The sequence below is a fragment of the Cebus imitator genome, unplaced genomic scaffold, assembly GCF_001604975.1.
Source record: "Cebus imitator isolate Cc_AM_T3 unplaced genomic scaffold, Cebus_imitator-1.0 Scaffold641, whole genome shotgun sequence".
NCBI classification, from domain to species: domain Eukaryota; kingdom Metazoa; phylum Chordata; class Mammalia; order Primates; family Cebidae; genus Cebus; species Cebus imitator.
In genome coordinates, this window is record NW_016107956.1 from 510,707 (window position 1) to 523,844 (window position 13,138).

The following is a 13,138-nucleotide window of genomic DNA, read 5'->3' on the forward strand; positions in this document are numbered from 1 at the left end:
AACATGGTGAAGCCCCATCTCTACTAAAAATGCAAAAATTAGCCGGGTGTGGTGGCACATCCCTGTAATCCCAGCTACTCAGGGGTCTGAGGCAGGATAATTGCTTGAACCCAGGAGGCAGAGGTTGCAGTGAGCCAAGATGGCACCATTGCACTCTAGCCTAGGCGACAGAGCAAGACTCTGTCTTGGGGAAAAAAAAAATTCTCTGTAGTCTCATATCCCTCTATACTCAACAGTCTATGGAGAAATAAGTATCTTGCACGCTTCCTCATTATGGCAAGAAGAACAGTCAGCTCAGGCTGAACACTGATTTTTTGAGGGAGAAATGCTACTCTGAGCAGGTGTTTTGAAATTATTTTTCCCAGGCAAAGCTATCCTTCCTATATTACAAAGTGATGAAGATTTTAAAAAATGTGTTTATAAAATATCACATGAAAAACACCTTCGGCCGGGTGCAGTGGCTCACGCCTGTAATCCCAGCACTTTGGGAGGCCGAGGCGGGTGGATCACAAGGTCAAGAGATCGAGACCATCCTGGTCAACATGGTGAAACCCCGTCTCTACTAAAAATACAAAAAATTAGCTGGGCATGGTGGCGCATGCCTGTAGTCCCGGCTACTCAGGAGGCTGAGGCAGGAGAATTGCCTGAACCCAGGAGGCAGAGGTTGCGGTGAGCCAAGATCGCGCCATTGCACTCCAGACTGGGTAACAAGAGCAAAACTCCATCTCAAAAAAGAAAAACACCTTCACAACAAAAATCATTCATTTCTATATTCCTTGCCTATAATATTTGGTACAGTGTTCTGCCATTTATTGTGCTCTCGCTAAAGAAATACATAGAACAGAGAGATCCAAAATCAGGTTTTAAAAGGGATAGGGAACTGATATTTCTATTTTTAAGGAATCTCTGCATCAATCCTGGCCTTTGTGCTATATTATAATTAAGGTTTTTTGTTGTTGTTTGTTTTTTAAAGCAAGATGATAAAACAGATCAGCATTATACTACTTCGATTAGAAAAAAGCCACTCATCATAGGTGGACCTCCATTCCTGGATTCTTATTTACCTCTGCAAAACATAGAGGGCTGAGGGCCTTAGCTACTGTGAAGAACAGCACACCATTACTGCAAGTAAGGCAAGATGTTTCACCTATAATTCTCTGTCCTGTAGTCCGATCATATGTGCCAATTTTACTTTGGAAAACAGTAATCAAGTATTGAGAATTAAATGCCAGAGACCTTTCAAGCAAGTGGGAGCCCACTCTATCTTCACACACTCCCCAGTTATTCTTCTGTACTGTCTAGACCTATTACCTCTCCAGTGTCTCTGATATTCCTGCAGAGGAGATCTCAAAGATGAGCTTTTTAATACGGTAACTAGCCATTTCTTCTGTTATAGCTTCTTTTCTCCTGTCTTGGCATCAGTTCCTATTAGAATGCCCTTCTCTTTGAAAAAATGAAAGATCAGTCTAGGTGTATTGGCTCATGCCTGTAATCCCAGCACTTTGGGAGGCCAAGGTGGGTGAATCACCTGAGGTCAGGAGTTCAAGACCAGCCTGACTAACATGGTAAAACCCTGACACTACTGAAAATACATAAATTAGCCAGTATGGTGGCACACACCTGTAATCCCAAGTACTTGGGAGGCTGATGCAGGAGAACCACTTGAACCCAGGAGGCAAAGGTTGCAGTGAGCCAAGATTGTGCCACTGCACTCCAGCCTAGTGACAGAATGAAACTGTCTAAAAAAAAAAAAAAGAAAATGAAAGATAGAACTTCTGAAAAATAGATTCATCCTATTTGCAGATATTCAAAACAGTTACCCTTAGGGAAATAAGGCACCTATAATGTGACCCCAGATTGACTACAGGAATAATACTGATATTTGGATCCTGTGTGGCTGCAAAAAAACATGACTTCCAAACATAAGCACTACTTTCCTGCCACAGGTCAGGCTGCATCTCACAGCACTGCTGTGCTGGTCTAACACACAAGCAGACTGGAGGCTCCAAAGAACTCAAAGAAATACAGATACAATTCTTCCTTAAAATAGAAAGTTACAATAACAGTTGGGTCTCTGGTTAACCTCATCAGTCCTTTCAAGTAATGTTTTCATGGTTGAGTGAGGAATATGGAAGAGCAATAGATGAGAGTGAGGAAACCTAGGTTCCAGTCCCAGCTCTATCACTTACTGGATGTGTGACCTCAGGCAACTACGCTTACCTCCCCTCACTCCCCACCCCCCAGCCTGTTTCCTTATCTGTAAAATGGGGATACAAATCCCTGCCTTGTCTACCACATGTTGTGACTGTGAGGATCAAATGAGATGCTATGAAAGTGCCTTGTAAACTGCAGTACTGACTGTAAAGGCTTTTAAAATAATAGTATATACTTAGTACATTTTAATTAGGTCCTTATCATTGCCTATTTGACTAGAAGTGCCCCATGCAGGATGTGCCTCGCAACAGACAGAACTGAAAAATAGGTGCTGTAAATATACACTGGTCCTTTTCACTGGGGGTGGTTTAAAAAAAAAAAAAAGAAAATTCTTATTCCTCAGCAATGGCTTCAGAATACATTACTTAAAAATGTGATGTCATCCAAATCTACCAATTGATAGAATTAATTTTCTCCAAATATATCCTATACAGTTGTAGTTTGGTCTGTTGACATCTTTACACAGAGGAGTCTAGAATTCAAAAAATAGTGTGCTAACACTAAACAAAAAATAAAAATACAACCAAATAGTTACAGTTGATTGTAAAGGAAATAAAAATTACAGGCATCATTATAATAAAATTAGGTCACAGTTCCTCAAATGGTCACCTTTTTCCTGAGATAGCTCCAGGACAGGGTCCTAGTCCTGTGAAGTGCTTTATAGAAGCTTAGTCTTGCTGCAGGTGAAAAGGACATGTGGGTTGGCAACTAGGCTGTGTTCATTTACAGCACGAGGATTTGATCAAGAAGGTCTGCTAGGAGCTGCCAAACAGCTTTGGTGGAGAAGCCCATATGGCCTAAGAGAGGCTTGCTAGTTCTCAGATGCCAGGCCAGAGTGTGGAGAACAGCTTAACACAGCCATCCAGTCCCACGATTTTCAATTCTTCCTGTAAGTTGGTTCTGCTCTTCTCCGGTCTAGTAAATAATTGAACAGAGGAAAAACAATGAGATGTGGAGCAATATATCTAACTGTGCTTTAGGGCCTTTCTCTGCCTAGCTGCACAAAGTTTACATGCAGAACAGACACACACACAAGAAGCAAATGTGACTTTGACTAGACTTTGAAATAGACTTTGACTAGCCCAGAGCACCCAGATTCCAGTATTCCTGTCAGAAGACTTTTATTACAAATGTTACAGGCGATGACTTGCAGGGAATCAGGTCACTGGAATCACTAGTTAACAAGATGGTTGTCCTTTGGGGCCACAGGTGTGTTGCTAACCTCCACTTTTCTTCCTGATTTGCTTTGCTTTCCGGGGTTTGAGGATGGTGTAGTTTACATATACTGTATACTGATCTGACAGGAAGGGGACATAGAATGCCCGCAGCAGCTTTGAAGATCTGAAAAACAAGGGTTAAAAAAAAAAAGAATTGTATCATTTGGGAGAATTTACTAATGGTACTAAAAGTGATTAAAAGAAATAAACTAAGCTCTGTAGTAAGGATTATATTTTATTCAAGTGGTACAGAAAAGCCTATTACTTAGGTACTAGATCACAGTGAAAGACTTAATTAAGGCCAAGTGCCTTGTCACCTATGTGAAAATTTATTATTGTCCCTAAGAAGCCCTCAGAATACCCTTCAGAATAGCTCTAGGTCTTCATTTTGCATTAGAATGTGCCACAGAAAAATTCCAGGTCAATCAAAGGACTGCTATTGCTGAAATGAATTTTTTTTTTTTTTTTTTTTTTTTNTTTTTTTTTTTTCCAAGAGACAGGGTCTCACTATTTTGCCCAGGCTGGCCTTGAACTCCTAGGCTCAAGCAGTCCTACTGCCTCGGTCTCCCAAAGTGCTGAGATTACAGGCATGAGCCACCTCTCCTGTCCCAGGGTTTTACTTTCTTTTTGTAGCAATTCCTTACTACTTGGGAGAATTGCTAGTTCATAATTTTATTCTTTTTAGAGTCTCCCAAAGAACAAAGATAAATTATATTTTTATTTATTCATTTTGAGACAGGGTCTTGCTCTGTTACCCAAGCTAGAGTACAATGGCACGATTATAGTTCACTGCAGCCTCGACCTCCTGAGCTCAAGCAATCCTCCTGCCTCAGTTTCCTAAGTACCTGGGCTACAAGTGTGCCTGGCTAACTTCTTATTTTTCATAGAGATGGGATTGCATTATGTTGTCCTGGCTGGCCTTGAACTCTTGGGCTTGAGGCTGCCTCAGCCTCCCAAAGTGTTAGGATTACAGGCATGCGCCACCATGCCTGGCCTTAGATTTAAAAATAGAATAAAACTCATTCTATCTTGTAATTACCATAAGGGCCCACTTTTTATAAATCTAAGGTACATTACAGGATCTTGGTAATCTTATTTTTTTCTATATCTTGAATTATTTACAACAATGCTTTAAAAATGCAATTGTAAAATAAGTAATCATGATTGCATTATCCTTCCATTTTTTTTTTATGGCATTGCCCAAAATATTGTGTCATTTTTAAATAAGGTATAAATGATTGGAGACACTATATTTGTAGTCTGCATTTAACTTTCATTGAACATAATTCAGAATCCAACATTTTTAAGTTACTGTTAATGAGAAGAAAATGGACAGAGGAAGATATTTCATGATTCTTAGACAAATCGGAAGATGAATACAAAGAGGCGAAGAGCAGGCATCCAGACCTAATGATGATAATGAAACTGATCTTACAAGCAAAATGTCAGACTAAGAGTCTTCATATGACAATACACTAGATGAATTTCCTCAAATTCAAGAACTGATGAGCAAACAATATATTTCTAAGGACAAAAAGGAAATAAGGTATTCTTGTATAGTCATTCATTCAGCAAGAAAGACTTTATCATGTAATGTTTTATAATAAGACCATGGATCACAGTGTTATGCTCAAATGACATGTAACTATATTCTTTCATCTTTTATGAGATTTGTATGTCAAATTTTACTTGATACAGTTCATAAGTGGACAAATGCTAAAGGCAGATATACAAAGGTAGAATACAGATGGAAGAATATAACAAAGTATACAGATGATGATGAATTTTTTTTTTTTTTTTTTTTTTGAGACAGAGTCTTGCTCTTTCGCCAGGCTGGAGTGCAGGGGCGCAATCTCGGCTCACTGCAACCTCTGGCTCCTGGGTTTAAGCGATACTTCTGCTTCAGCCCCGAGTAGCTGGGACTACAGACGTGAGCCACCATGCCCAGCTAATTTTTGTATTTTTAGTAGAGACAGGATTTCACCATATTGGTCAGGCTGGTCTCAAACTCCTGACCTCGAGATCCGCCTGCCTCTGCCTCCCAAAGTGGTGGGATTACAGGCATGAGCCCCCGCGCCCGACCCCTGAAATGAATTCTTAACATCAAAATGGTTTCTGCATCTAAGACACTGTAGAGATTCGAAGTACTCAAATGACCTGGACTCCAGCTCTAAGTTTTCCTGGAGAGGGGAAACTACATCCTGGGTGCCTATGCATAGTGTTCCAGTATTGTCTAAGTCAAGGAAAGAGTCTACACACAAGTTCATGTTGTGATGACATCTCCCTGGTAAATTATAATACATCTACTTATTACTGAAATATAAGAACTGAAAAACTAAATTTCTCATGAATTTCTGAAGAATGTGGAAAGTGCTTATACTTTTAAATATATTAACAGCTGGGCGTGGTAGCTCACGTCTGTAATCCCAGCATTTTGGGAGGCCAAGGCAAGGTGTGGATCTCTTGAGGTTAGGAGTTCAAGACCAGCCTGACCAATAAGGTGAAACTCCGTCTCTACTAAAAACACAAAAAAATTAGCTGGGCGTAGTCGTGCATGCCTGTAGTCCCAGCTACTCAGGAGGCTGAGGCAGGAGAATCACTTGACTCGGGAGGCAGAGGTTGCAGTGAGCTGAGATCGTGCCACAGCACTCCAGCTTGAGTGACAGAGTGAGACTCCATCTCAACAAAAATAAATTTAAAAAAAAGATGAATAAATATATTATTTAATCCATTTGATAATCCTATGAGAAAGCAGCATTATTATCCCTATTTTATAAATGGGAAATTAAGGCTTAAACTTGCTCAGGGTTACAGAGTAAGTGACAGAGGCCTCATTCAAATCCAGGTTTGACTCGAGAGTCTGTACTCTTAGCCATTATGGTTTATCATGCATCCCAGGAATAGACTAACAGGATTTATCATTTCCTAGAAAAAGTTGTAGTGATAGTTTTAAATTCTTTATGGAGTATTACTTCCTGACTGTGATTTCTGAGTCTGAAAATCAAAAGCTGGCCTAGTTACTGCCATCCTGAATGAGGTATCTGAAGGTGTTCCACTGCCAGTCCTTTATCAAATTCTAAACTTGTAAATGTCATGTCAACGTGGCATTTGTACTGGCAGCCTACCCTTGGATTTGGCAGACTCCTACAATGCCTGTGCACAATGATACTGTGCTTGGCATGCACGCCTCTTAGAGATTCTTCCCAACTAGGATGCTGGCAGTGCCCTGTGCTCTGCGAGATTCACTTCACTTCAACAGTGAACTTTATCAAGGGCTTTGATAGAGAACGGAGGTTTGGAGAAAAGACATGAGACAAAACAGGCTCCTGCAAATAAAATGAACAGGAGAAAGAAGTCCCTAGTCACGGAGAAGATAATGGCCAGGCACAGAGGCTCATGCTTGTAATCCCAATATTTTGAGAGGCTGAGGTGGGAGGATCCCTTGAACCCAGGAGTTTGAGCCCAGCCTGGGCAACAAAGTGAGACCTGTGTTTACAAAAAATTTTTTAAAATTAGCCTGGCAGCTGGGAGGCCGAGATGGGCAGATCAATGAGGTCGGGAGTTCCAGGCCGGCCTGGCCAACATGGTGAAACCCCATCTCTACTAAAAATAAAAAAAAATTAGCCGGGTGTGGCAGTGCCTGCCTGTAGTAGTAGTCCCAGCTACTCAGGAGGCTGAGGCAGGAGAACTGCTTGAACCCGAGAGGCAGAGGTTGCAGTGAGCCAAGACTGCGCCACCACAGTCCATCCTGGGTGGTAAGAGCAGAACTCCGCCTCAAAAAAAAAAAAAAAAAAAAATTAGCGTGGCAGGGTGGCACGCACCTGAAGTCCCAGCTATTCTGAAGGTTGAGCTGGTAGTATGGCATATGCCCAGGATTGAGGCTACAGTGAGCTGTGATCATGCCACTGGACTCCAGTCTGGGTGACAGTGCGAGATATTGTCTCAAAAAAAAAAAAAGTTAATTTACTCTTTTCATCTATACTGCACAAATAGGGTGAAGAGTAGAAACAGAAAGATGCAAAGTCCAGCAAACTCCTATAAGCTTTAGTAAAAAAAAAAAAAAAAGTATAAAACTAACAAGTGTAATTTCTATTCTGGTTGACTCTACAATAAAAGTTTCATTAATATAGTCATTGTATATTTTTGGTCAACTCAGTCCTTGGTATAACCTCAGGGTCCACTGGACCCAATTTTAGTGTTTGACTTTCTTTCTTTTTTTTTTTTTCCAAGAGACAGGGTCTCACTATTTTGCCCAGGCTGGCCTTGAACTCCTAGGCTCAAGCAGTCCTACTGCCTCGGTCTCCCAAAGTGCTGAGATTACAGGCATGAGCCACCTCTCCTGTCCCAGGGTTTTACTTTCTTTTTGTAGCAATTCCTTACTACTTGGGAGAATTGCTAGTTCATAATTTTATTCTTTTTAGAGTCTCCCAAAGAACAAAGATAAATTATATTTTTATTTATTCATTTTGAGACAGGGTCTTGCTCTGTTACCCAAGCTAGAGTACAATGGCACGATTATAGTTCACTGCAGCCTCGACCTCCTGAGCTCAAGCAATCCTCCTGCCTCAGTTTCCTAAGTACCTGGGCTACAAGTGTGCCTGGCTAACTTCTTATTTTTCATAGAGATGGGATTGCATTATGTTGTCCTGGCTGGCCTTGAACTCTTGGGCTTGAGGCTGCCTCAGCCTCCCAAAGTGTTAGGATTACAGGCATGCGCCACCATGCCTGGCCTTAGATTTAAAAATAGAATAAAACTCATTCTATCTTGTAATTACCATAAGGGCCCACTTTTTATAAATCTAAGGTACATTACAGGATCTTGGTAATCTTATTTTTTTCTATATCTTGAATTATTTACAACAATGCTTTAAAAATGCAATTGTAAAATAAGTAATCATGATTGCATTATCCTTCCATTTTTTTTTTATGGCATTGCCCAAAATATTGTGTCATTTTTAAATAAGGTATAAATGATTGGAGACACTATATTTGTAGTCTGCATTTAACTTTCATTGAACATAATTCAGAATCCAACATTTTTAAGTTACTGTTAATGAGAAGAAAATGGACAGAGGAAGATATTTCATGATTCTTAGACAAATCGGAAGATGAATACAAAGAGGCGAAGAGCAGGCATCCAGACCTAATGATGATAATGAAACTGATCTTACAAGCAAAATGTCAGACTAAGAGTCTTCATATGACAATACACTAGATGAATTTCCTCAAATTCAAGAACTGATGAGCAAACAATATATTTCTAAGGACAAAAAGGAAATAAGGTATTCTTGTATAGTCATTCATTCAGCAAGAAAGACTTTATCATGTAATGTTTTATAATAAGACCATGGATCACAGTGTTATGCTCAAATGACATGTAACTATATTCTTTCATCTTTTATGAGATTTGTATGTCAAATTTTACTTGATACAGTTCATAAGTGGACAAATGCTAAAGGCAGATATACAAAGGTAGAATACAGATGGAAGAATATAACAAAGTATACAGATGATGATGAATTTTTTTTTTTTTTTTTTTTTTTTTTTGAGATAGGGTCTCACTCTGTGGCCCAGGCTGGAGTGCAGTGGCATAATCTCGGCTCACTGCAGCTTCGACCTCTCAGGCTCAAGCATCGTTCTACCTCAGCTTCCTAAGTAGCTAAGACCACAGGTGCATAACACCACACCTGGCTAATTTTTAAAAATTTTTTCATACAGATAAGTCTCACTATATTGCCCAGACTTGTCCTGATCTCCCAGGCTCATGCAATCCTTCTGTCTTGGCCTCCCAAAGTGCTGGAATTACAGGCATAAGCCACCATGCCCAGCCTATAAAATAACTTGAAAATATAGAAAACATAGAGGGTCCATTGGACTGAGATATTTCTGAACTTGTCAGAAAATGATCTTGGTCTGATTCCATTCAGGATTTGGAAAAATAAATTTCCTGATCACCAGGTATGAATAAAAGAGAGAGAGAAAAAAGAATTAAAAAAAAAAAAGATCTTGGTCTGTACATGGGATGTTTCATCATCAAAAACAATGACTAGTTGCTTGGGCGCAATGGCTCACTTGAGGTCAGGAGTTCAAGGCCAGCCTGGCCAACGTGGTGAAACCCTGTCTCTACTAAAAATACAAATATTAGCTGGGCATGGTGGTGGGTGCCACTCGGGAGGCTGAGGGAGGAGAATTGCTTGAACCTGGGAGATGGAGCTTGCAGAGAGCCAAGACTGCGCCACTGCACTCCAGCCTGGGTAACAGAGTAAGAATCTGTCTCAAAAACAAAACAAAATAAAACACTGACTAGGCAGGTGTTGTGGTTTGCTCCTGTAATCCTGGGTACGTGAAAGAATTACTTGGGCCCAGGAGTTCAAGGCCAACCTGGGGAAAACATAGCAAAACCGCTTTTCTAAAAAATAAAAAATTAAAAAATAACTGGCTGGACTGAAATAGAAGAAGGACTACCATGCATTATTGTAGAGTTCAAAAGGCAAGATAAAACAAAGGTGAAAATAAAAGAGATTGGGACAAAATGTTTGCAATATATGTACCAGACGATTTCATCTAGACTATATAAACTGTTCCTGTGATCAATAAGACAATTCAACAGAAAAAAATGACAGAAGACATAAATACAGAAGAGAAATGCAAATGGTTGATAAACATGAAATAATATCCCATCTTACCAGGAATCAGGGAAATGCAAGACTAGACATAATTTTCAATAATCAGGTCTGCAAAAGTTAAAAAGCCTGACGCATCAAACACCTATGAGGAATTAGGAAACAGATATTGCCAGGGAAAGTGTAAACCTGCTTGGCCACTTCGAAAGGCATTTTTAGCAGTATCAATTAAAACAAAAATTATGCAGTCCCTATGATATAGCAGAGGACTTTTACTTTGTACTTTACACCATGTTATTTATTTGCTTGCTTTACAATCTATGTGGTTTTCCATTTGCTATAATAGAAAATTTCAAATATATGTAAAAGTAGATAAATTTATTACTTATAATAATATTTTTAAACCAGTAGACAAATATTTAAATAAAGGGAACCCTCGATTTTCCAAACAAAAGCCACAAAACAAACAAAAAAAATCAATGTGCCTACTATATGTAAGCATTTGTGTGCTGGCTCTGAAGATATACAAGTCTCTGTTCTCAAAGGGCTAACAAGCTAATTAGGTAGAAACAGATTATGAATGATACATCATCATAACTTAGCATATGCTAAATTCTAAACAGCTGATACAGAAGTTCAAAGTGATAATACAAACATTCAGACGGGAGGTCAAATGCTGAGGGCTGGGTAGGTAGGTGTATAAGCAGTATTTAATAAACATGTAGTACATCATTTCATTTTATCCATCCAATATTCCAAGGTACACTAAGCAGGAAAAGCAACTTGTCTAACTATAACCAAATCTACAGGCATTTCAGGTTAAATACTCTGCCCATTCAGCAGCAACTAAAGGTGGACTGAATAAATCTAACTCTTTCTCACTGCCTGCAAAGCCCTAGGAGATCTAGCCCTTGCTTAATTGTCCCACTTCACCTTGTGCCATCTTCCTCCCGGATCTCTACACTCAGGCCACATCGGCTTAATTTCAGTTCTTCAAAAATACAAGCTCCTCCTACCTTAGAGCCTTTGCAGATGCTGTCACCTCAGCCAGGAACACTCTTCCACCCTGTTTTTCTCATAACTGAGTCCATTTCATTTTTCATGTCTCAGCTTAAAAGTTACATCCTTTGGCCTGGCACAGTGGCTCATGTCTGTAATCCCAGCACTTTAGGAGGCCCAAGCAGGTGGATCACTTGAGGTCAGGAGTTCGGGACCAGCCTGGCCAACATGGTGAAACCCTGTCTCTGCTAAAAATACAAAATTAGCCAGGCATGGTGGTGGGCGCCTATAATCCCAGTTACTCGGGCAAGAGAATCACTTGAACTCAGGAGGTGGAGGTTGCAGTGAGCCAAGATTGTGCACTGCACTACCGCCTGGGTGATACTCCATCTCAGAAAAAAAAAAAAAAACCCATAAACCAAAGTTACCTCTTTTGAGAGGTCTTCCAACAATCCTAGGTTTCCACCTCTCACTTCTTTTTTCTCAGCGCTCCTGTGTGTTTCTTCATTATACGCTTCACAATTTGTACTATTTATCTGTTGGTTAACTGTTTATTGGTCTGCCCTCCCCCCGAAACACACTCAAATTCTAGGGGCCACACCTGTTTTATCCGCTAATACGTGCCTGGCATATAGTAAATTTTGAAAAACAAATGTTGGATGGATGGAAGGAAGGATGAAGGGATGGACTGCTGAAGAAAGTGAGGGAAGGGTATTACACAGATATGAGTTTAATTCAATTCAGTTTAACCACAAGTGAATGAGCTCCATGTCAAGGAATGGGTTGAATGCCAGGAACACAATGATGGTTCCTCCTACTCTCCATAAGGAACTCAAAGTCCAAGTGAATCTGTGGTTTGGAATAGCCATCTTTCTAAGGACAAACATGGGTCTGACTTAGCTACATGAAGACATTCAAGAAATATCCTGATTTGCCAAGCTCCCTCAGTGTATAATCACAAGAAATTCAGCATCAAGTTCTAAATAATATATTCAGGAAATAAGGAGGCATTTCTAGTTACGCCAGAACACAAAACTACAAAAAAGGCGAGAATTGCATAGAAGCAAAAGCTAAGAAGGATCTATTTAACATCAGAGTATGGCACTGGAAAAAAAAAAAAAAGTCCTTTAGAAGGCAAACCTCCTTTTCTCCTGCAGATTATCTTTAATAGCATTATCTATCTATAACACACAAAGTCACTAACTAATCTCTTCTAGAAGATGGAATGAGAAAGCAGCCAATATATGCTTAGGCCCATTCTCACCTCTAAGCTGGGATGGGAATATTCTGCAATTTTTTTTCTTTTGAGACAGGGTCTCACTCTTCCACCTGGGCTGGAGTGTAGTAGTGTGATCCCAGCTCATTGCAGCCTTGACCTCCAGGGTTCAAGTGATCCTCCCACTTTAGCCTCCTGAGTAGCTGGGACCAAGGTGTATGCCACCATTCCCAGCTAATTTTTTGTCTTTTTGTAGAGACAGGGTGATATTATGTCGCACAGGCTAATCTCAAACTCCTGAGCTCAAATGATCCTCCCACCTTGGCCTCTCAAAGTGCTGGGATTACAGGTATGAGTCACTGCACACAGACTGTGACTTTTTTTCTTTAACCAAAAGAAGAAGCTGGCTTGAATTCTTCATTTCTAACATTCCAGCTGCTATTCTAGATTATTTTATCATCAATAGCTTTAATATATAAAGCATAACTTGGGCATTTTGAATTTATTATATTGTATTGTTGCTGAAAAAAGGAAATCAGATTGGTAATTTGCCTTTGTAAAAGGAAAGAGCAGCTGTGCATTGGAATAACATGTGTGTCCACACATTTATACACATGGAAACAAAGATCAAACCGAATCACAGACAAAACTAATGCTTATCAAAACTCATACAATAATGTCTGTAATAAAGTGAAATGCCAAAGTACTGCCCTAGGGCAGCACAGGTAGCACGATTTAGGGAGACATAAATATGTGCCTCTATCATGGAAACTGAAATACTTCCCTCCCAGCGAGAAAGTCACTCAAGTGATTCAAGGATGAAACAGAACTGGACAAAGCAATTGCCTGCAAAGTATAATTAGCTCATG

At 39.9% G+C, this 13,138-nt stretch overlaps 1 protein-coding gene across 1 annotated transcript in view; it reads right to left on the bottom strand.

Moving 5' to 3' along the window:
* Positions 1 to 3,312: 3,312 nt before the first annotated feature.
* The window catches only part of ALG9 (ALG9 alpha-1,2-mannosyltransferase), an 87,508-nt gene continuing 77,682 nt past the window's right edge, over positions 3,313 to 13,138 (bottom strand). The window contains exon 13 of the mRNA XM_017517656.2: positions 3,313 to 3,555. Within this exon, the coding sequence (XP_017373145.2) occupies positions 3,432 to 3,555 (124 nt within the window). The 3' untranslated portion in view covers positions 3,313 to 3,431. The remainder of the gene's footprint in view (positions 3,556 to 13,138) is intronic.